The following is a 19289-nucleotide window of genomic DNA, read 5'->3' as shown; positions in this document are numbered from 1 at the left end:
GCTCTTTTCAGTCCCCGTCCCTGCCTGAGCTTAAGGGGGTGGGGGTGGGGGCGTCCAAAGAGCAGCCTGTGGGCACATCCCCTCCACGTCCGTCCAGGCTGCTGGGAGCAAGAGAAGCAGCTGGGAGCAAGGAGGGCAGTTTATTGGCACTCAGGGCTCCCAGGGCTCTTCGGTGGGCTGAGTGCCCCTCGGCCGGCCAGTCTGCACTCCCTGGAAGGGGGTGGGGGGGCACAGTGCCTCCCTGGGAAGGCTGGGCTCCATTCTGATTTTCTGTCCATGGCAGCAAGTCCCGGCTGCAGCGGGCCCCTGCTCCACCTGGAGTCCGCCACACGCAGGGGGTGCTCCCTGGGCTCGATGCCCACCTTACTCTGGGGTCTCAACCTGCTGGTGGCTCCTCCTCAGGCCCCTGGCTGCCAGCTTCTGGTGCCACTTCTCAAAGGCCTGGAACCGGAGGGGAAGGAGAGGCTCTCCAGCTCCCTGCCGGGCCTGCGCTGTTTGTGCCCAGCTCTTTCGGTCCCGTGGGGAATAGAGGTCCCTCCCTCTGCCCCAGGTGGGCAGGCAGCCGACCCTGCCCCGGCCAAATGCAGAGGCTCAGAATAGAACGGACCTGTGACCTGGGAAGCTATGCTCAGAGCACATACGGGGAGTGCTGGGCAGGACCGGGCTGGGCACAGGGCCGCCAGCTATATCCAGGGCTCCCGAATCCAAGCTGTTTTCTCTACCCACACTGACCCTCCCCTGCAAACGAAGGGGCCCCCGGGGGGGCTTGCAGCTCAGAGGCGCTGGCTTTTGAAGGGCCTGCTGGGGGTTGGGGCTGCCCCGCCAGTACCTGAGAAAGGACCCAGCCCTCAGCTCGTTGCTGTAATCGCCGAGCCACACGCAGCTGCACGACCCTCCGCCGCCATGTGCGCCAGACCCATCTCAGCAGCCACTGCCCGAGCTGTGGGGACAGGGTGCGGAGGCCCCACACTGGGCGGCTGCCGCCTCGGGCACCTGTGCTCGCCGAGGCCCCCAGCCCCTCTGTGGCACCAGGACGAGGGTGCCACACACCATGAGGTGTGTGAACAATGCAGATTCCTGGGCCTGTCCCAGGTTTCAGACTGAGTAGGTCCAAAGGCCACACTTTGAAAGACTTCATTGTAGGGGTTAGGGTTGAGAATAGCATGAGAGGCTGGTGTGAGGGCCCCTCCCCACTCACCAGCGACCGCGCCAGCTCCTCTGCCCCCTGAGCATCCACCCAGCATTGCCATGTCCCTGCCAGGCGCCTGGCCTGCTGGGAGCCCTGGAGCCGGCGGAGCAGGGCCTCCAGGTGCCAGCGTCGCAGGTATTTCCTCCTGGGGAGAGAGGCCCTGTGTGCATCCCGACTGACGGTCAAGAGCATCATGACCCCTTGATGGCCAGGAGAAAGGGCTGAGCCGTGGGCTGGGCCCGCTCCTCCAGGAGCCTGCAGGGGCGAGCGCTGGCCAGAGAGGCCCCGCCCTGGCCACAGCTCAGGCCCCTCCGCCCTGGGCCCCCTCCCCGCCCACTTCTCCATGCGGTTGCTTACCCCAGCTGCCTCTTGTCCACCTGGCCTTCAGAGCTGCAGTCCCCTCCGGGCCCTGGAGGCGGCCGGCCCTGGGCCCTGGGTCCAGGCCTCTGCATCCAGAGCTGGGAGGCACTGTTGCCTGGAAAGGGGAATCGAGTCAGAAAAGGCTAACATTCAGAAGGGCCAACTCCCCCTTAGCCCACCCCCAGAGGCTGAGCGCACGAACAGGGGTGAGCGGCAAAAGGGGCTGAGTGAAGCGTGTGCCCCATGTCCACCCACGCCTCCAGGCCCCGGGCTGCTGCCCAAGAAATGTAACAGGTGGGGCAGGCAGGGCGGATGTACTGTTTTCGGAAAATGGCTGAGATATTCCTGAAGAGGAAATGGGTGGTGGAAATACAGGTAAATACATACAATGGATTCGCCCAGGAGCTCGGAGCTCATTTCCGGGCCCTGGAGGGCCGGTGACCGGTCACCCCTGCACTTCGTACATCATCCTTGCACAGGGGCAGGTCTCCTTACTCTGAGCCCAGGACGTTTCTCTCCGCTTCCTCTGCCCACCGGGGCTGCGATGTTGTGCTGGGCTGGGCAGCCTGGGCCCCGTGCCCTGTGGCCTGCAGCTGCGGGTCTATGAGAACAGCCAGAGAGGAGAACCTGAACCCAATGGGCTTGGCCCTGCTCTGACCCGGTATTGGGGCCTCCTACTTGGGTGAGCACACGTGGGCTCGTTCATGGGACTGCACATTCTCCCGGGAACCCTGCGGCTCCCAGAGGAGATGGAGAAGGTGCCCAAGCGTAGTATGGGCATCAGCACACACCACTGCCTCTTCCCCCGTCCTCCCATGTGGCTGAAGGCGCAAGCAGCGGATGGATCAAAAATAGCTACCACAGGCGAGAGCTTCCCTGCGCCAGGTACAGCCTGTGAGGCGGGTGTTACTCTCCCACTTAAAGTCGACTAAGTGAAGTCACTTGGCTGAGGCCACCCCGCTCGGGAGCCCCCAGCTACTGTTCCTACAGACCCCAGGCTCCCTCAGGGGCCCAGTGCCACCAGGAGATGGCATCATCCCCGCTCATGATGTTAGGTGAGGGTTGCCTGGGCATGTGTGTGCATGTGGTAGAAAGGAGGGGCCTGGAACTCAGCTCCCCACACCCCCACCCCCCGTTATCATTCCCACCACTGACTTCTAGCTTCTACCAACCTCAGTTTCTCCACCAGTAAGTGGATCCCTGCCTGCCTTTGCTGACAGGAATGGGTGAACGTGTGTATAAACATACTCTGAAAATAGAATTGTCTTGTAGCACAGAACTAGGAATAAAATACCTCGAGCCCCCAGAATCTGCTGTGGCCGCAGCCCCACATAGGAGAGGTGGACTCTGCAAGCATCCAACACCAGTTCCTTTCCATTCCATTAAAAAAACCGCTTGCCCTTTCTTCTCAGACTCTCTCGAGTCTATTAGCTACTTCCCGGCGTTCTGACACAGGATTCCTGGTGATGCAGTTCATCTCAGGACACTGTGGCCTTGCCGGTAACTCTGGGCTGTGCATCCCGCATTGACACAGCCCTGGACGCCACATGGCGTCACTTCTCTGCCTGGCTTTCCCGGCAGCCTCTTCCCTCCTGCAGGCCCTCAAGCTTGCTCATCTCAGAACTAACTGCTTCTGATTGGAGAAGGTCTGGCAGCTGTCTTTGGGCAGAGAGTATCATGAAAGAAAACTTTTTCATTCACATTTTCTGATTTTTCTGTAATGAGCATGTTTCATTTTTCAATAAGAAAAAGAACCACAAAGAATTGCTACTGTCCCCATATGCCTGTCTTGATGCTACCCTGCACCACGACATACATGACTTTGGGTGCCTAATAGACGGTGACCCAGCATCCGTCTTCGCAGCAGGCCTGAGCTGGGCTGCACCCAGTAGGTGCCCAGGAGATGTTTGCTGATGGACCAGGGTTGGCTGTCTTCCAGAGCCAGGAGGCTGGCTAAGGGCTAGGGAGGGTGGTGTCCCCAAGGCTGCTGGCCCCTGGGGAAGCATCCGGCCAAGCTTGCCACCATGGGCTGAAACAAGCCGATTCTGAAGCCACTGGTTTTCTGGTCATTTTTTAATCTCCTACTTTTACCTGGACCCCACCTCACCTGCTTCCATGGGGCTGCAGTGTCCATAAGCGCCAGGAGGCGCCCTCTGCCGGCCAGCCCGGGCCAGTGCGTGAGGTCGGTCCTGGGCCTGGGATGGGCGGTGCTCGTCTCCTGGGCCTCCATCCGAGGTTCCAGCCACACGCTGAGCAGCTCTGTCTGCCACTGGGCCCAGTGGGTCCGCAGGAACTGCCTGTGCCCAACCACCTCGAACCGGGTGATGGCGACCCGCTGGACACGACCCTGGGCGGCAGATTGGGCCCAGGCCTCTAGGACCCTGGTGGTAAGGAGGAGCCCATACCCAAGGCCATCAGCGCCAGGCTTCATGGCAGCGTAGGGAGCCCTCCCAGCCCTCATGGCAGCGTAGGGAGCCCTCCCAGCCCTGGCCAGTGCCTATGGTAGGGGACCTCCAGGCAAAGCCCCGAGCCCTGCTCCTCTCCCCCACCCCCACCCCTCCCGATCTCCTGGAGCAAACAGGTTTAGTTGGGCACAGAGAGCAGCAGAATATCGCACAACAGGGACAAGCATCCTGTTCAGAGGAAGGACAGTCCTGCCAGTTACGCTGCCTCCCCTGTCCTCACAAGAACCCGGGTTTATGGAGCACCTGCTATGTTGTGTCTGGCCCTGAGCTGAATGTTTACATTCGTTATCTCTAATCTCTCCGCCAGCCTGCAGAGCAGTTCTGTTATCTTTCTTTGACCTTTAAAGTTAGATTTGCCCAAGAAGGGTCACACAGCTGGGGAGTACAGAGCTGGGCTTTGGCCCAGGGTGAGCTGCCATGACCAGAATCGCCTCTCCCTGGCAGCCCCAGCCTCCCAAGCCCTGGCACCAGCCACCAAACACCCTCTCCCCTGCCCCAAACCAACTCCAGGCCCCAGCTGGAAGCACAGTGAGGGGCTGCCCTCGGGCCCTGGCCATCCACCTGGCGCTAAGCTTCCGGGCAGCGTGGGCTCGGCTGAGCCGGTGGAGGCGGGACTCGTGCACCCACAGAGTCCAGCACAGGGCCAGCTGGGTCTGGGCCCGAGCTCTCCCTTCTGCCTGCTGGCGGGCCGCACAGCGCTGGCCCAGGGCCACTCGCCACGCCATAAAGGCCTGCTGGGCCCGGGCCCTCCGCAGCTGCCTGTCTGCCCGGCCCCCCTGCATGTGGCTTCTCCAGAGAGCAATGGAGGCCCGGGCCACGTGATGCTCCCGTGCCCGGGCTGTGGCCATGCGGGCTTCCTGCCACGTGGCCAACACGGCTCCCAGTGCCCGTCTTCTCAGGCCAGCCTGGCCAGCTCGACACCGGGCCCGGAGCGTCCCCGCGTCTCTCGCAGACCCACACCAGGCCTGGAAATGGCTGCAAAACAGGAGCAGAGGAGGGCCCAGCTGCTGTCAGTGACAAGTCACATTTATTCAAAATGGTGCCCTTCCTCCCCTCCCCCCAAAGTCTTACAGGTTACACACGGTTTCATACACAACCCTGTGCCTTAAAAACGTAGGGACCGAGGTGTAACGGGGATAGTGCCAGCTTTCATTCAGGGCCTCGGGGCGCACACACTCGGGGCGAGGAGGGGGGGGCGCGGGGTAGATGCTGCTCAGGAGCCTGAGGGAGCCCAGCAGCTGTGCTTCAAGTCCCAGCCACCCCTGCCTCCCCCCACAAGCCCGCTCTGGGGCAGGGGGTCAGTGAGGGGACTCTGAGGGGCGAAAGCACAGGGGTCAGCCGCCCTGCAGGGTGTTCGCTGGCTGTGGGGACACTGGACAATGGTGAGTCTGTAACTGCACAGCGGGCATCATCTATGCCCTCTGCTCTCCGGTGGCATTAATGAACGAAGTGCATGTTTTACTGGAGCATCTCTATCTAAGATGCCAGCCCCTCTGTCTGGCCCCTGTGTACAGAGGCCCCCTGTGCTGACCCCCCAAACACGCGGTGCGGGGACACCGATGATGGTGGGTGTCTGAGGAGCTCATCTCTCCATCTCAGTCGTAGTCTCTGACACCAAAGGACTGACCCAGCCAGGAAGGCGAGGGGACATGGGATGAGGGGCCTGCCAGCCCCACCTCCGCACAACGCAGGTAGTGAAGGCTGGTGGTCATGGCTCTACAGCTCAGGTTAGGGTCTCCCTTCATACCCCACAACCACCCCCAGTTTCCCAGGCCTCCAGCGGGGACTCCCCTAGAGCTGCAGGGGCCACCCAGCCTCCCATCCCCATGGGCTCTCTCCCTGCTCTTCCCGGGGTGAGGATGACCCTCTGCCTCCCGCTGCCAGGCCCACCCACCTCTGCAGTGCGAGCCGCTCTGGCCTGGCCATCCTGTGTCTCTGATGAGCTGCCGCCTGCCGCCAGCTCTGGAACGTGGCCCTGCGCAGGCCCTGCTGGCGCAGCTGTGCCCACCCCTGGTACCGGTCACGCAGGCACTGCTGCCCTGTGGCCAGAATGATGCTGAAGTGGCCCTGGGTGCTCACCCTGGCCTCACCCCCGGGCCCTGGGTGCTCACCCCGGCCTCACCCCTGGGCCCTGGGTGCTCGCCCCGGCCTCACCCCTGGGCCCTGGGTGCTCACCCTGGCCTCACCCCTGAACTCTGGGTGCTCACCCTGGCCTCACCCCTGGGCCCTGGGTGCTCACCCTGGCCTCACCCCTGGGCCCTGGGTGCTCACCCTGGCCTCACCCCTGGGCCCTGGGTGCTCACCCTGGCCTCACCCCTGGGCTCTGGGTGCTCACCCTGGCCTCACCCCTGGGCCCTGGGTGCTCACTCTGGCCTCACCCCTGGGCCCTGGGTGCTCACCCTGGCCTCACCCCTGGGCTCTGGGTGCTCACCCTGGCCTCACCCCTGGGCCCTGGGTGCTCACTCTGGCCTCACCCCTGGGCCCTGGGTGCTTACCCTGGCCTCACCCCTGGGCTCTGGGTGACTGTGGGCCCTGCTTAGTCAGCCCTCTGCCCTCTACCCAAGCGGGAGCAGAGGAGGCCTCCCTCGCTGTCTGGGTTGAAAGGCTTTGGTGACAGGTGTGCTACTGCTGACCAAGCCAACCCAACTCAGGGAGTTGTTTCTTTTTTAAAAAATGTCTTGATGATGTTTAGGAATCCTGAGAATTTCATGAAAATCTAGATTTCCAGCTTTTCTTTAAAAAACAAGGTCTGGCATCACTGGGCCTGCCTTCCAGGCGACTGGACAAGGGGGCTGGAGAAGCGACTGTCTCCTGTGGACAGCATTGAGCGTTTTGTTTTTTTGTTTTTTAAAAAAATATATTTTATTGATTTTTTTACAGAGAGGAAGGGAGAGAGATAGAGAGTAAGAAACATCGATCAGCTGCCTCCTGCACACCTCCTATGGGGATGTGCCCGAAACCTAGGTACATGCCCTTGACCGGAATCGAACTTGAGACCTTTCAGTCCGCAAGCTGACGCTCTATCCACTGAGCTAAACCGGTTAGGCCACAGTGGTCGGCAAACTGCGGTTCTCAAGCCACATGCGGCTCTTTGGCCCCTTGAGTGTGGCTCTTCCTAAGCCTTAGGAGTACCCTAATTAAGTTAATAACAATGTATCTACCTATATAGTTTAAGTTTAAAAAATTTGGCTCTCAAAAGAAATTTCAATCGTTGTGCTGTTGATATTGGGCTCTGTTGACTAATGAGTTTGCCGACCACTGGGTTAGGGCATCACTGAGTTTTCCAGAACAACCAAGTCCCCGCAGCCAGCCCATCGGTACGCAGTATGAGTGTAGGGGACACCTCTAAAACACCCCTAGTGACCCCCTCTCCTGTGCTGGGCTCTGAGGGAGCTGCGCCTCCTGAAAGCCAGGTGAGGATGACGAGGATGAAGATGAACAAGAGCCCTGCCAGGAGCTGGGTTCTGAGCCAAGCCCGTTGGTGGGCTGTCTCACAGTATCCCCACAACCCCCCGGGAGGTGCTACTGCTCTTATCCCCATTTTACAGGTAAGTAAGCTGAGACTCGGCTCAAGTAGCTTGCTTCCAGTCCACAACTGCCAGGGAATGGAAGTGGGACATGAACCTGGGACCAGTGTCCACGCCCCCGGGTCCCGGGCATGCCCTGTGGGGTCCCACTGCTGGACTCCGTGCTGGAGGAGTCCTCGGTCTCCCTGGTGGACCCTGGCCCTCCCTCCTTCGCCCGTGGGGCCCGTCCCCGTCCCCCACTCACTCCGCCAGGAGGAGTGCCAGCGCTGCAGGGCGTCTCGCACCCGTCTCCGGCCCCGCTCCTGGGCCCACTGCTCTGCCTCCTGCCACTGCGCCAGCCGCCGCCGCCACAGGCCCAGCGCGTCCCTGCAGCTCCGGTCCCAGGCCCAGCGGGCAGCCAGCTTCCTGTGGGCCCCTTGGGTCATTGACCAGTGGCTCCAGCCAAGGAGGATGCTGGGAAAGAAGTGTCCACCCTGAGGATGGTCACTGCCTCCGGGGGCCAGCCCAGCCCACTCTTCCCGCAGCCACAGGGCGGGGCTTGGGGTGACTCTTCTCCCCGTTCCCATCTTGGGGGAGAGTCGTGGCTGGGGGCGGGAGGACTGCTCCTGCGAGGGTCACAGTGACAGGTGATGGGGATAAGAGGGGACCCCAGACCTCCAATGCCGGTCCGTACCAACCTCTAGTGCTAAACTAGCTAGGAATGGTGTGCTTGCTCTGTGCCAGGCACTGTGCTAGGGGAGGCATGTGTCCTACCTCATTGATCCCCATTGAAGCGAGAACTATTATTACCTCCTACAAATGAGGAGATGGAGGCACAGAGAGGTTAAGCAGATTGCCCAAGATCACACAGCCAGTGAGGGGCAAAGCCGGGATTAGAATCCAGGCAGACAAACTCTGAAGCACTGGGCTATAATGAATGAATGAATGAATGAATGGATGAGCCACAGCTGTGAAATCTCTGAAATCATAGCCCTGACGAGTGCCTCCCGCCCCCACCCCTACTCTGCATACACCTCTCAGCAGGGCAGGCAGGGTAGGAGGGCAGGAGGAGTTGAGAGGATCTGAGACTGGGGCATGCAAGGGGTGCCCTCTGGGATGAAGACCCCAAGGAGGGGCTGCTGTGAAGGCCAAGGACTGAGGGGGAAGAAGCCTTCAGGAAACAGTAAATCCAGAGAGTAGTGGGCAGCCTGGCTCACCATCCTGGGGCAGTGTCCCTACCGCCTCTGAAGGGTGTGCTGGTGCCACCTTGCTGCACCCCGGGACTGCTGAGCCCGCGCCTGCCAGAGCAGGAGGCACCGCGCCTGCTGCTGCCGCCCAGCGGCCCACAGAAAGCTCAGCCGAAGCGTCTCCAGGAGGGCGGGGGCCCTGGATGCCTGGGGAAGGGGGTGTGAACTCCTGGGTGCCCGGCCCCTGCCCATCCCCCACCCTCTCCTCCCACGTGTCCCCTCCCCCGACCCTGGCTCAGCCCAGCCCCTGCCGCTCACCTTCTCTGGTGGGCTTGGGGGTGTGCTGCCCAGCAGTTCTGAGGCCGAGGTGGTCCTGGCACTGCCTGACCAGTTGCCTGGTCCCCACACCCTCAAGTGCCACGCCCTCAGGATGCGCCTTAGCAGCCGCCGCTGCACGCCCTGGGAGAAGGAGCTATAGGAAGGGGCGGATGAGTTCCGAGCCCCAGACTCACCCCCTGGCTGGAGTGACTGCTAAGCGGGGGCTACCCCAGCCGGGCCCCTGGAAAGAGCCAAGCTGGAAGGTGCTGCCACGTGCCAAACACCTGGCCAGAGCTCTGCACCCCCGCCTCCCAAACCAGCCCACACTGGACCGCTGGATGGATGCCAGGTGCATGGCTTTCAAGGACAGAATTCGTAACCCTGCAACGGCTGGCTTTCATCCACCTGATGTCCTGGGAGGGAGGCTGGCTCCTCCCCTCCCCTCATACAAAACCATCAATCAGCCTGGGCTCTGAATCCACCTTCTTGCTCCTGGTTCACAGTGTGACTTAAAGCAATTGCTCGGCCCTCTGAGCTTCCATTTCCCTAGCCGTACAGTGAGGCACATTGGGGAGGGGGGTGAGAGATCTTTCACGTATTCATTTACAGTATTTATCCCGTGCCTGCCGCAGGCTGGGCCCCTGCACGGTGGGGAGACAGAGGCGAGGAGACAGATATAGTTCCCGCCCCAGGAGGCTCCCACTGAGCTGGGAGCTGGGGGAGAGGCGATTCTAGAGGCTGGAGAGGGAGAGGAGCTTTAGACCAACTTCCCCATCAGGTCCCAGCCACCTGGGTAGGACTCGGTGTCTGTCCCCACAGCTCTCTGCCCAGTCACTGTCTCAGTGTCCCTGGGCTACCTCCCCTGCCCCCACTCCTGCTGGGTACCACCTGTGCCAGGCCCCCTGCTGGAGCCACTGGGGGGAGCACCGCTCATGGGCCCACCCGGCCCCAGGCCCAAGCCCAAGCCACAAGCCTGTGGACACCTACTCAGCCCGCTGGCGCTGGGAGAGCCTCGTCCTCCAGAGCAGCAGCACCCCGTGGAGGGCCTGTCTTGGGGAGCCCTGGGATATGGTCCCACCAGGGGCTGAGCTGCCCAGGTCCATGTTCCCTGAGAAGCAGTTAAGAGACACATCAGCCATATCCCCCGTGATCTCCCTCTGCCCAAAGTCATTGATGGCTGCTGCCTCAGGCCCTCCCCTAAGACCTCTCCACTCATGGGCACTTCACCCTCCCACACCCCAAACCCTCCCCTCCAGGCACCCCAAAGATCCCATCTGTCCTGGCCGGGCTTTGGTGGGGACAGAGGCCGTGCCCTCCACTCACCGCAGGCGCTTCCCGGGAGCAGGGGCCACATCCCTTCCTGGTGGAAGATGAACCAAGTCTCTGGCTCAGAGGAGCTCACGATGGGAACAAGGTCCCGCTAGGGCACACCCACTCCCGGGACCCCTCCTGGACCCTCCCAGGCCCACCAGGCTGCACCCTGAGAAAGGTCCCAGTTCCATCTCCTCCCATTTCAACAATCCACAATTCACCTCGGCCTCCTGCAGCAGGACCTTAAGAGATTGGGGTGGAGGGAAGAGGAGCCCTCAGCCTCCTTGCTCACCCACCTTCTGCCGGCAGAGGGACAGCTGGGTCACCTTCGCCCCATCCGAAGCCTGGAGCTGCTTCATCCACACCCACTGTTTCAGGCACGTCCTCGGGGTTCCCATCTGGCGGTCAGCCAGGTGCTCCCGGGGCTGGGCCCCTCTTTTCACCCTCCGCCGCCAGGCCCCGAAGCACCTGGGAGAGCCGAGAGGAAGTGCAGGCGCTGGTTGTAAAGGCCAGAGCCACAGCCCTCCTGTCAAGCGCCAGACTCACTACTTCCCCTCTCGGGGCCTCAGCTCTCTCATCTGTAAAATGGGGCTGCAGGAAGGACCTGACACCATCACCTCCACGTGCCTGGGTGGCCTCCGCAGCCTCCTACCTGGCTGCCCTCATCCACTCTTGGCCCCTCCAGTCAGTTCCTACTCAGTAACCGAGCGATTTTTAAAACAAATCTCAAATCAAATCATTGTATTCCCCTGCTGAAATCCTCCAGTGGGAACCCCTTGCTTGTATGATAAAATGTCAACTCCTCCCCAAGCCTTCAAGGTGCTCCCCACACCTTTCCAACTTCATCTCAAACTATTCCCGGCGTGCACGCCCCCGCAACGCCCCCTGCACCTCCACCCTCCTGCTAATAGGGCTGCAACTTGTCTGCTGTTCTTGGAGTTTTCTGTGCTTTGCTGTCACGGGCCTTTGCACATGCGGTCCCCTCTGCCTGGCGCTCTCACCGGCTCTCCCTCCGCTAGTCAACCATTCATCCTTCACACCTCCGCTGAACACTGGTCGAGGTCAGCACCCTCAGTTTAAATGTTCTCACAGGAAAAACTCTCAGGGGGATGCAATCAGCAAAATGCAGACAGCGGGCAGCTAGAGGGTTTCTTCAGCAGGCAAATTGCGAGGAAAAAGAGTTCAGGGGACCCACAGCCCACAAAGACTTAAATGACTTCTCGACCAACTCCAACATGTGGACCTAATTTAGATCCCGATTCAAACAAACTGGAACAAGATGGATGGATGCTTGTAAGACAAATGGAAATCCGGATGCTGAGCAGATCCTTGCTGGGATTAAGGAATCACTGTTCGTTTTCCAGGTGTGAGCATGGCCTTGTGGTCATGTGGTGTACAAGAGTCCTTATCTTTCAGAGATGCTACGGAAATAGCTATGGGTGGATGGCGTGAGGCTTGGGGTTTGCGTCACGGTAATGTGGAGGGGGAGTAGTCAGAATGCATCTGAAAGGAGCTTTCTCAGGAGGTGACTTCCTCGAAGCTGGGTGATACACAGGCGTGTTATCCCCTTTTCTTTAGTTTTGTGTAAGACAAAATGTTCCGTAATTTAAACGTTAACAAGGAAGAAAACTCATAGATCCGTGTTTCTTCCTTCACAACACTACACTCAGGGGGTGTTCACACACCCCCTTGTGACCGCTAATTTCCTGTCTGTCCCCACCTGGCCAGGGGTTCCACGTGGGACAGGTGCCCACTGGCACTCAGCTTTACTTGTAACTAACCCCCAGCTCCTGGGTGGTTTCTAGCAGGTCTCAGGCTCTCCGTAAACCGTAAACCGCAGCTGTTTTCATTTCTCTTTCATCTTTGTCTCTCAAGACAAGGAGGAGTCAACGTCTGCCTCAGGGAAGGCGATCCCCCTCCCACCCCTCCCCCTTCTGCCTACCTGCGGAGCCAGGCTCTCTGATGCTGGGGGGCCAGGGGGGGCACCCAGGCTGTATCTGCGGCAGGAGGGCCCCAGGCCTGGGGGCGCCTCCCCATGCTCTGAGTCCTTGGCGTGGCCCCGGAGGCCTCTCCCTGGACCCCCTTCTCCTGCCTGGCCCATTCCTCCTGCTGGCACCGCAGGAGGAAGACTGTAAAGGGAGGGGTGAGAGAGGGAGTGAGCAGAGCGGAGGATCAGGGCCAGGAGGGCCACTGACACCTGGGACACCTCCTCATCTCTGGGCTTGTTTCCCTGTGAGTGAATGATGTCTAAGGTCTAACACTCAAGCTTCTGCTGGGCCTGTGCCAGCGTCAGCGGCACACCAATATCACTATGTGTCTTCGAGCTAGTCCCTTAATTACTCTGTGCCTCAGTCTTCCCATCAGTGAAATGGGCACAGGTCACCGTGAGGCTCAAATGAGATCGTGTCTGGGAAGTTGCCAGCGTAGGTGCTCAATGAACACTCATCCACTCAGGACCCCCTGCCCTCCCCTGCCCTGTGTGGGGACTCAGCCCTGCCCAGCTCCGTCTGCCCCGCTTTCCCGGGGCCCCACATCTCACCAGCCATCCGTTGCAGGGCCTGCAGGATCTGGACCCTCCCGTCTCCTCCATCTGGTCTCGGCCCAGAACGTGATGGAATTGGCCGGGCTCCTGCCTCCTCCCTCAGGCTCCCTGGGCTGAGAGTGAAGTTGCCCAGAGAGAAACTGATGCCCAGGGCCCAGGGAAGGCACACGATCCAACTGTCCACCCCCGCCTAGCGGATCCCGCCCACCCGCAGGAGCATGGGCGCTGAGCCACCTGCTGTTCTCTTCCAGGTAGTGCACTCATCCCTGATCACACAAGGGATCTGGGGAGGGGGTTCTGCTTTTGCTTCACTCGCTTCAATACTATTTGGATTTTTCACAGCAAACATGTATCCAATGGATATTATTTAAATGATTTAAAACCCATTTTTAAAATTAAAAACAAGAACAAAAACAATACATCACAGTAGTGGGAAATTGAGGAAATGAAGAAAAAAATAGCCAACTTAATTCCTCCGTTGCAGAAATAAGCACTATTTGCATTTTATATTTTTGGAGGTTGGGGTCACCATCTTAATCATTTTTTTGTTGTTGTTAATCCTCACCCAAGGGTATTTTTCCATTGATTTTTAGAGAGTGGAAGGGATGGGGAGAGACAAAGAGAGAGAAACATCGATGTGAGAGAGACATGTCAATTGGTTGCCTCCCACATGTGCTCTGAGGGGCCGGGGAGGAGCCTGCAACCGAGGTAGGTACCCTTGACCGGAATTGAACCCTGGATCTTTCAGTCCTTGAGCTGACGCTCTATCTACTGAGCCAAATCGGCTAGGGCCATCTTAACCATTTTTAATTGGACAGTTCAGTAGTGTTAAGTCCATTTGCATTATTGTGCAACATTTTAGTCTTTTTCCTTCTGGTCTTTTTTTTGTGCCCTGTTTTAGGTGCATAGAAAAATATCTTAGCCAGCACCGGTTTGGCTCAGTGGATAGAGCATTGGCCTGCGGACTGAAGGGTCCCGGGTTCAATTCCGGTCAAGGGCATGTACCTTGGTTGCGGGCACATCCCCAGTGGGGGGTGTGTAGGAGGCAGCTGATCGATGTTTCTCTCTCATCGATGTTTCTAACTCTCTACTCCTCTCCCTTCCTCTCTGTAAAAAATCAATAAAATATATTTTAAAAAAATATATTAGATACTATTTATTCATTTTTCTTTTTCATTTAACATTGTCATAACTATTTTTCCTTGTCATCAAAAATTCTACACACATGTCCATAAAAATACTTCCAGGAATGGGGACCCGTGGGGATGGGGATGAAATTTCCAACTATATTGGATGTGTTTTCAAATCAAGCATGCATGACTGTCATGATTAGAAATAAAAATTAAAAGTATTGAAAAGAAAAATAAAGGAAAAGAGAGTGGGGAGAAAAATTTTAAATCTTCATAAACACCATGCGGAATGGTTGCCAAATAGTCATCACGTAGTTAAATGGGAATTTTCTCACTCACTGGGCATTGAGGCTGTGTCAACGCTTTTACAAGGATAAATAATGCTGCGATGGACATCTTTCTGCACAAACCTGTGTCCACGTCTGCTGGTTGCATCCTCCTTCTCTTGTTGGGGAGAGGGACGGGGGACGAGGAGGGAGGCTGCCAGCACTGCCCAGCCACACTGACCAACCCGGGGTGTCCCCACCTACCTGCTTCTCTGGGTGGGGTCCACCCCTGGCTTCCTTCCTGAGGGACCTGGGGGCTGGCCTCCCCCAGAGGGTGGGGGTCCTGGGCCAGCCTGGAAGTGGGGCTGCCCTTGTTTCTGCTGCTGAGCCAGGTTTCTCCACTGGATCAGGAGAGAAGGGAATAGGGACGTTGGCTGCAGCCTCCAATGTGCCCTGGGAGGGAGCACCAGGGAGGCGCAGGGACAGGGGCCAAATACTTCTCTTAGACTCCAAAGCCTATGGTCTCAACCACTAGACAACCCTGCCTCCTTGGAAATGCATGAGTGGATGGAGAGAGGGCGCCCCAGAGGCAGGGCTCTCCTTGGGAGAGCGAACTTGGAGCTGGATCCTCCCAGAGCACCCCCTTCCCAAGGAGGGAAGAGCACAGTCCTGGCCTGCAAACCCCTCATGGAAAACAGCAACTCTTACAGTACGTGGCAGAGTGCGAGCTATGTGCCGGGCATGTGCTGAGTCCCTTTATTCATTTAACTTCACCACAACCCTGAGGAGTATGTTCAATGATTATCCCATTTTAGAGATACAAGACCAAGGCACAGAGAGGTTAGGTAACTTGCCCACAGTCGCACAGCCAGAAAGTGTGAAAGAAAGAAAGACAGCAGCGGAGGCAGGATATGAGCTGAGGCAGAGCTGGTTCAGGTGTCGGCGCGCTCTCTTGGGGGTCACTCAGAAGGTAGAACCCGAACCCCAGAGGAACCTCCCCCCGAGCACACCAGCATTTCATCCCCTCCCCTCCACCCAACCTGGAGGTCCCTGACCTTTTGGAAGCTCTGGGCCAGAAGGGCCTTCCTGTGTCGGCCGCACGCCACCTCCAGGTGGGCCTCCAGGAGCCTCAGTGCCCTGTGCCGCAGCCGCCGGTGGCCCAGGGCCGCTGCCTGCTGCCTCTGCACCAGGTGCTGCCACGCCCTGAAACATCTGGACAGCAGCTGCCGGCTGGGGATGGACGGGGCTGGTCAGGGCGTGGGCCTGCCCCTCAGCCCAGGGCGCAGCAGAAAGGGCTTCCCCGTATTGATGGCTTGGAAATCTCAGAGAGAAAGCTCTGGAGGCGGGAGAATGCCCAGCTGCGACAAGTCCCAGGAGCTGCTGTCCATCCCTTCCCTGGGGGCCCGGAGGCCCCTGTCATCCCCAGCAGGGAAGCGTGGAAGTCCCTCCCCCTCAAGTCCCGTGTGGCTCTGCCATCAGGGCCAATCTCTATGAGGCAAAAGGGAGGGGAGCTGTCCCAGCCCCAGCTGTGGCCTCACCGGGCCCTCTCGGACTCCAGGTTCACAAGATTTCCGGCTTTGTTCTTGGAAAACAAAAGGACAAGGCAGCCCTCAGGCCCGCAGCAAGCAGGACGGACACCCCTGCCCAGCCCACTCCACGGCCTCCCTTTCTGACGAACCTGGCTGCTTGGAGTGAGAATTCCTGGGGGAGGCAGCAGCCCCCTGGAGCCCCCCAAAATCCTGCTCCCAGACTCCTCTGGCTGCTACAGGCAGGGCACTAGTGGCTGGGTTGAGGCCCGCAGACAGGAAGTGGCCTCCCCCCACCCCCTGCTCCCTCGGGCCTTTTCCCCTCCTTCCTGCCCATGGAGGGCACCCCAGGCTGCCAGGAGAACGTGGGGGAGCACAGTCTGGCCTCTCTGCTGCCCACCTCTTGAGGGAGCAAGGGGCCCCCAGTCTGCCCCCTGCTGTATGCAGGCCTCTTTCCTCTCCTCAGAGGGTAGGCAGGAAGGACTCCCTGCACGGGGCCCGGGAAGCCCCCAGTCAGCACCTCCAAAGCGGTCTGCGGTGGCGACGCGGGCTTGCTGCTTGCCTGGACGCCCGGTGTCTCTGGGAGACTCACGGCTCCCCTGAGACCTCGGGGGTGTTCCTTTCTCTGGTCACAGAACGTGAGAACAGGCTCGGTGCACTGGGGGCCAGCAAGGAGGGCCTGGCCACCGCTGGTCCAGGGCTCCTGCGGTGAAGGGCCTGGGGGTTCCTGGGCCCCCCAGCACCTGAGGCGGGCTGCCTCCTGCTCCAGGTGCTGCCCGGAGGCCAGCAGCCGGGAGGTGGCAGCCTGGGGTGGGGCCCAAGCCGGGCTCTTGACGGGGACAGCCAGGTCATCCAGGGTGAGGGGTTCCCCCATGAGCCTGGAGGGCCAGTCCCCCAGGCCACCCCTGGATCTGGGGCCTGGCTGTGTGTTCCCATCAGTGGGGGCATAGCGCAGGGTGGGCCTGGAGTGTGGGCAGGGCGTGTCTGTGGCCAGAAGCCAGGACGGCTTCAGGGTGGGGGATGGTTGAGCCTGTGGCCCTGAGGTTCGGGGGCTTCCCCGGGGCACCCCGTGAGGCCAGAAGCCTTCCTGAGGCTCCGACCAGGGGTGGGGGCTGCTGTGGCTTCCACACCCGGCCAGGCCGGCCTCCCGTGCGCTCAGGTTACTCTGCTGGACGGTGAACGCTCGCGCCCCCCGCAGCGGGAGGACTCCCAGGGGCTGTAGGTTGCTCTGCTGCTGGAATCTTGAGTTGATCAGCCGGCCGGTCGTGTCCTTCAGGGCAAGGCCCAGGCGGGGCCTAGGGCTGGCCAGGTTGGTCTGGACTTGGCAGGGCTCCTGGCGAAGGGCTGCCCTTGACGAGGGAGTGGTGGCCGGCTCTCCTCTCTCGGCCTGGCCCCTGGGCACCCACGGGCCATGTCCACTACCCAGGACGACACCCAGGCTCTTTGGGAGTCTCCGTTGCTCTAAAGAGAGTAGAGACAGTCATGCCCTGAGTGGGGCGCTCCGTGTTCAGCTCAGGTGGGACAGGTGGGGCCGGTCAGGCCTCAGAGCCAGGAGGGACAGGGTCCCAGGCAGGGGTCTCTGTCAGCTCTGCAGACAATGGGCAGTGCCTGGGGGTCCTGAGCAAGAACAGTGACATGATCTGACTGCCCGGCTGCTTGGAGCAGGGACGGGGCAGGGTCAGAGGCAAGGAGGGCAGAGGGAGGCTGGGGGACAGGGGGCTGTTGAGGGGGGGAGACAACCAGGTCTGGGGTGGCAGGGAAGGTGGAGAGAGACAGATTCAGATCCGCTGTGGAGGCTTAGAGGAGCGAAGCAAAGGGGAGTGGGAAGGACCAATCCCTGATTTCCAGCTTGGGGGGGGTTTGGGGGAGCGGGGCGGGGTAGACAGCAGCTGAGGATGAAAGCAAGACCCAGCATATCAAACAGCTGAAAGCTGCCCTGGGGGTCCTGGGGTGGGGCTTAGAGCCCTCCTTCCCATTGCCCCCAGCCCTCGCGGCCATGGTCCTGGGGCTGGTGCGATGCCTGGGAAGGCAGGCAAGTAGATTGTGGGCCATCAAAGTTTGTAGACAGGAACCTCAGAGAGGTTAAGCAACTTGCTCACAGCCACACAGCTGGAACAGAGACACTGGCACATGAACCAGAATCTGAATTTGTCCTCGGGCTGCTTCCACCCTTGGCTGCAGCTGCTCTGGCCTTCAGAAAGCCCCAGGCACCTGAACTCGGGGTTCCCCAGCCCACCACCCCTGGCACCCACCTACCACCCACCTACCTGGGGGAGCCCCTTCTCAGCCAGGGCCCAGCCAGGCCTGCTCCTGGTCCACCCTCTCCCTGACTTCCCGACCCTCCCTTGGGCCCCAGGCTGGGAAGACTGTCCTGGCCCAGCTGGCCCAATGCAGCTAATCTCTGGAATTGCGGAGGCTCTGGGCTGGCCTGTCTGGGAAAGGAGCTCTGGGCCACGACCTAGAGGGGACCCTGTTCCTGCCACCTCCCAACCCAGACCCACCAAGCCTCTTGCCTGGCCTCAGGGGGGTCGCAGGCCGGGGGGACACATTCTCCTTCTGGCTGGCGTCGGGTCTCAGCTCCATGGGCTCAGGGCCAAGCCAGGTGGCAGCAGTGTCGCTGCTCCACACCACAGCCAGCAGCCTAGCTGACGAGATCTGTGGGAACGAGGATGGGGTGCCCTGGCTCCCACCAGGCCACACCCCAGCCCTGGCCCCCAGCCCGCCCTTCACTGGCACCCCTGCTGCCCTCCGGCCCAGCCCCAGCTGTCCGGGTCAGGCCCCCGTGGGGTCTTCTCACCCTGCCTCCAGGCCACCCCCTGCTCAGCCCCAAGAGGGGACAAGGCTCTCTTTGTTTCCTGTCCCCACTCCCCCATGTCCTCCCTAACACCCTGGTTCCGAGCCCCAGGTGCTTCATGCAGGAAGTCACCCCTCAGTCCACGAAGATTTCAGCTGCCGGCTCACTGAGACTTTCTTTCCTTTTTTGTGTGTTTTTTAATGTATTTTTATCGATTAAAGAGAAGAAGGGAGAGGGAGAGAGAATCATCAATCGGCTGCCTCCTGCACACCCCCTACTGGGGATCAAGCCTGCAACCCGGGCATGTGTCCTGACCGGGAATCGAACTGTGACCTCCTGGTTCATAGGTTGACGCTCAACCACTGAGCCATGCCGGCCGGCCGGGCTCACTGACGCTTTCTTCACTCACCTAAGTTCTCGGTGAGCTCACCATCCCCATGGACTATCCCCCCCGACTCCTGGCCTGTGGGTCCTTGACCTTCTCCCCTCCCACCATCTTGCCCTTCACCCCACCTCAGCCACCAGCTCCCATGATCCCCCCAGGTTTTGTCATGCTAAATACCTGCACTCCTCCATAATTTTCGTTCCAGAACACCCCCGTCTTTCCAGCCCATTCCTCGAGTGCCCCGATCCCAACAGTCTTTCCCTCCAGGGACGCCCTCCCCGCCGCCACCCCCATCACCCTTGGTCTCTTT

The 19289-nt window shown here is 60.1% G+C and overlaps 1 protein-coding gene across 1 annotated transcript; it reads right to left on the bottom strand.

Annotated features, from left to right (window-relative positions):
• Nucleotides 1-363: 363 nt before the first annotated feature.
• Nucleotides 364-18383, bottom strand: CUNH1orf167 (chromosome unknown C1orf167 homolog). Its single transcript, XM_070403057.1, has 21 exons — nt 18314-18383; nt 16201-17261; nt 15813-15856; nt 15330-15504; nt 14539-14675; nt 12876-12991; nt 12279-12465; nt 10633-10804; nt 10349-10385; nt 10013-10133; nt 9026-9179; nt 8760-8914; nt 7786-7994; nt 5909-6053; nt 4576-4989; nt 3657-3930; nt 2045-2150; nt 1547-1664; nt 1199-1389; nt 830-1020; nt 364-441 (listed from the first exon to the last, which is right to left on the bottom strand). Exons 1-21 carry the CDS (start codon nt 18381-18383, stop codon nt 364-366), a joined length of 4155 nt encoding a protein of 1384 aa, XP_070259158.1.
• Nucleotides 18384-19289: the final 906 nt, after the last annotated feature.

This window comes from Myotis yumanensis, unplaced genomic scaffold (genome assembly GCF_028538775.1).
Source record: "Myotis yumanensis isolate MYYU_CA2020_CCGP unplaced genomic scaffold, mMyoYum1.0.hap1 SCAF_2, whole genome shotgun sequence".
Classification (NCBI taxonomy): domain Eukaryota; kingdom Metazoa; phylum Chordata; class Mammalia; order Chiroptera; family Vespertilionidae; genus Myotis; species Myotis yumanensis.
Note: the sequence above shows the minus strand (reverse complement) of the source record. Positions and strands in the feature narration are given on the sequence as shown.

Coding starts and splice junctions, on each gene's coding strand:
- CUNH1orf167 (XM_070403057.1), bottom strand. CDS start 18,383: ATGGAGCTGAGACCCGACGCCAGCCAGAAGGAGAATGTGTCCCCCCGG. Junction 10,805..12,278: donor CAGAGAGCCTGGCTCCGCAG/GTAGGCAGAAGG, acceptor CGGCTCTCCCAG/GTGCTTCGGGGCCTGGCGGC. Junction 442..829: donor AGGGCTGGGTCCTTTCTCAG/GTACTGGCGGGG, acceptor CTCCGGTTCCAG/GCCTTTGAGAAGTGGCACCA.